General features: G+C 42.6%; 1 protein-coding gene across 1 annotated transcript in view; it reads left to right on the top strand.

Moving 5' to 3' along the window:
• STK39 (serine/threonine kinase 39) overlaps positions 1-4,041 on the top strand; it is a 114,323-nt gene that overhangs the window by 796 nt on the left and 109,486 nt on the right. The window contains exon 2 of the mRNA XM_019470900.1: positions 18-253. Coding sequence (XP_019326445.1) covers positions 18-253 — 236 coding nt within the window. The remainder of the gene's footprint in view (positions 1-17; positions 254-4,041) is intronic.

Genomic DNA, 4,041 nt, shown 5'->3' on the forward strand with positions numbered 1-4,041 from the left:
CGTTCATTCGCCCGCAGTCGGGGGCTCGCTCACTGCGGCGGATGCGCCTGGCACTGCAGTGGCGCCGCTGCCGGCTGCTGCAAACTTTATCCGCCCGGCAGCGGGCGGGCGGCGCGGCCCCGGGGGGCGGCGGCTCCTTCTAGAACCCGCCGTGCCCCGCCCGGTGCGGCCCGGCGGAGGGTGCCGGTGCCTGTGCTTGTGCCCGTGCCCCGCGGTGCATCGTCAGCCGCTGCACCGGCGGGGGCGGGCGAGAGTAGGGTGCCAGAGCACTGACCTGCTGGTTTGCACTGGGACCCCGGCAACTCTGCAAATGCGCTCTCTGTGCTCTGTGTGTGTGTCTACGTGTATGTGTCTGTCTGTATGTGTCTGTGGATGCACACATGTGCATGCATCCGCTTAGATTACTCTGCATTTTTCCGGTGGCTTCAAGGGGGAGGTAAATCTCACCCCTAGATCTGCTACTATCGTGGTGACTTCCTTTTAATTTTTTTTTTAATATATATTTTTAAACCCTTTCCTCTTCTGCCTTGCTGTTTAATCTTGCTCCTATCTTCTTGTGCCCCTCGGCCCAGCTCCCCGCGCCCGTCGGTGGCACATAAGGCCAGCGGGGGATTACAGCTTCGTTTCACTCCAGCCAGCCTGCTTTTTTCCCGGTTTGCCGTGTGAGGTTTAACCTGTCCGCCGCCCCCCTCCCCATGTCCCTGTAGGTAGGGGGCTTTCTGGTAGTGTGCTTCAGCACTTTGTTCACGTGTCCAGCTAATGCAGATCAGATGCGTTAAGTCTTCATCCCCTATATTTGGATTGGATTATTTTGAACTTTACTGTGTGAAAAGGTGACTGTTGTTAACAGTACATGTGATGGAAAGTTTTTTGTCTCCTGACCTAGATGTTGCTTGTTGCTAATGAACTACTTTGGGAAGACTTGCTTTTATTTGTATGTAACATTTTAAACCTCCAGCAAATACTGCAGATGGCAAAGGCCAGCTCTAAGACTGTGATTGCTATTCCTTATGAATGAGACCACTTAAATGAAAAAAATCCAGGGGTCTTGCCTGCTGATGCTGTTGGTTATCTTAAGTATTACATACCAATTGCTAATTGTCAGGCTGATGACAACCAGAACTACATGTTATTGATCTGGATTGCAAGCTGTGTGTACTCAGCTTTGTCATTAAGCTTTTTATTTTCCATGGGCAGAAACAAAATAGTTCAGAAAAGTACTTCTTCCTTAAAATGGGATGGCTTTCTGTTGACCCAGGTGGTGCCTTTGTGTTTCTGTTTGCACTTCCGAAGCTGTGAAAAGGGACTAAGGAGGGATGAGGGTTCAGGTGTTCAGGTCCCTGGAGGTGGCTGGCCTGGACCAGACTGGTGCTCAGCGTCAAGCAAGTGGAGGCCCCCCCATGGGTATGGGTTTACTGGCCAGAGGACTTTGTTTTAACTCGGTCTGGGGAATGGATCTAAATTAGTCAAGTGGAAGTGATTCTGCTAGCACAAGCTGTATCTTTGCTGAGGAGTGAATCCCTCTTCTAAGGTAAAAAAGGCCTCGAAGGTGTTGGATTAATCCTTGTCTAGGGTTTGACGTAAGTCATGTGAGTTATTTAAATAGTAGTTATTTTCTGTTGTAGTACCTGTAGAATGCCTGGGTGAGAGTCTCATTTAGAAACGCCTTTTCACTTTCTCCTTTCCACTTAAAAGCTTCTATCTTTTGATATGTAAAATGTATTTCTAAATATTTATATATAAGCATACATCCATTGTACAGGTGGATGCTAAGTCAGAGTAGCAAATACCTATCTGTAGAGAAACTTTATTGCTTGTTACCTACTGGTGCTATTAAATGTTGATGTTATTTCTTTAACGAAAGTGAATGCCTAGTGAGGAAATTGAGGTCAGGTTATATTGAATCAGATTCTTGGACACAGTGAACTTGTCTGATTTCAGTTGAACTTTCACTAAGCTTAGGTTGCTTACATGACTTTCTCAAACCACTTGACTTAAAAATCTTGTGCTTAGTCAAATATATCTTTTTTCATTAACACCTTGTATTTGTTGTCTTAACTTACAGGAGACCCACTATGAAATTAAATTTAGTCTCAATACTATTAAAAATATTTAAAAAATAGACAAACACACCCCACCCCGCTTCCTCCAAAAAACCGCGCTTATAAATTCTATGCATTTGACCAAATGTGGACTTAATTTTGGAGATGTTGGATGAATGTCGTTGCTTTTAATGAACCTAGTGAACTCTTAAAGCATCTTTTTTTATACCTGAGGGAGGGGAGAATGATACAGTCTGAACTTGGTTCAGCAACAATTTATATCCCTTTGCATTGGCCATGCCAGGGTTAATTGCACTGTGAATGTGAGTAGTTACCACTTGCTGAAACAGAGCCCTTCACCTCTGGAAAGCACTACATACCTCTCCCTGAGGAGCTGGGTAGCGTCTTCAGGGATGGGTTCAGTTACAACAGCCCTTTGCCAGTTAAATGAGAAAAATAACAACATATTGAAGTATCTTTGTGGGCTTTGCAGGAGGAAAGGTACACAGGGTGAGGTACACCAAGATGGTTTATCACAACACTTCCCAACAGAATAGGCTTTATATTGTATGGTAACTAAAACACAGATGCAGAATGACTTCAATGGCCTGTTTTAGGGGGCATTTAAAAGCTTTGGTGGTGATCATTTAGTCATGTGGGCTGTCTTCATCCTGTGGATTTAGCAGGTTGGAGAAGTTCTGTTCTTCTTTTGTGTGAGAACGTGAACTTTTCTTATTGCTCGTCTGTATCTAGCCAAATGCTGTTTTGAAAACCAAGACCATATGATATGGATTTCAAATGATACAGCTTTTTTTCCTTCTCTGTCCGTTGCTTCCTTTGTGATGGTTGGGAGGTTCAGGTGCCTGTTAAAGAGAAAATGCTGGCTTTGAGGAGTGCTTCTTATGAGGTGTTATTCCATGTTTGCTTCATTTTTAAGGTGGCTAGCCAGTTCTTTGTAAACTCTTGGTGTGCGGTTTCATGATACATTTAATCTGCTCTAACAGGCAGCTGTTGAAAGGATTGCATTGATCTGACAGAGAACTAGTGTTCTTCTGCGGTTAGTTTTCTGTTGGATCAGGTTCCCTGTTGACTTGCTGCATGGCTGCGTGATTGATATATCTGATGAAGGAAGAGGCTCTTCCTATTAATGCCTATATACAAATTTTTTCTGGAGTTGTCTGTACACCAATCTTTTCTGGAGCAGGAAGAAACTGTTCTGATTGCTCTCTGTAAACGTGTAGGTTAGAGAGTTAAGAGGAAATTCTTACATTAATGCAGATTGATACAGGCTGTCCATACATGTACCCATTTGGGAGTTAGAAGGGGATTCCTGACTTAGCACAGGAGGATCCACAGCAACCTTCCGGTAGGAGTTACAGAGATAAGAACTGTAATTGCTGTTAAGGGAGAGCCAGATTTGATTTAGTGAAGACCTGGGAGATCGCTTTCTATGACTTTAATGCATTAAGTTAAAACGTGTAGCAGATTTTAATGTATGTGCTGGGTTTTTTTGTAAGCTGGATATGATTTAGATTAATTAAAAAAAACTAATAAAAGCAATATTGTGAGAGATGTTCTTATTCAGTTTGGGTTTATAACCAAGTATTCTGAATAAAATAACAAAAACAGATTTCTCTGAATTTGTCACATATATGCAAGGTTTTTTCCTCCTCAGAAGCAATAGAAATCTTCACAGAACAAACATTTAAATGGTAATCACTGTAAAAACCTGAAAACTGAATAGTGTTAAAATTGTATTTGTACCTTTCAAATTGTAATGAGCCCTATATCACATGGATGAGACAAAACAGCGTTAAATCTAGGGGTTTTTTTGTTCTTTTTTGTGTGTTTGAGTTTGGGGTTTTGGGGTTTGTTTTTGTTTTGTTTTTAAAAAGGTTTCTTAAATTGATATGAACAAGTGGCTTTGCCTTGTTTTCGGAAAACTATATTGGAGTTGATGCTCTAATAGCCTGCGTTGGTAATTGTGGAAGGAAGATTC

This window comes from Aptenodytes forsteri, unplaced genomic scaffold (assembly GCF_000699145.1).
Source record: "Aptenodytes forsteri isolate BGI_AS27 unplaced genomic scaffold, ASM69914v1 Scaffold255, whole genome shotgun sequence".
Lineage (NCBI taxonomy): Eukaryota > Metazoa > Chordata > Aves > Sphenisciformes > Spheniscidae > Aptenodytes > Aptenodytes forsteri.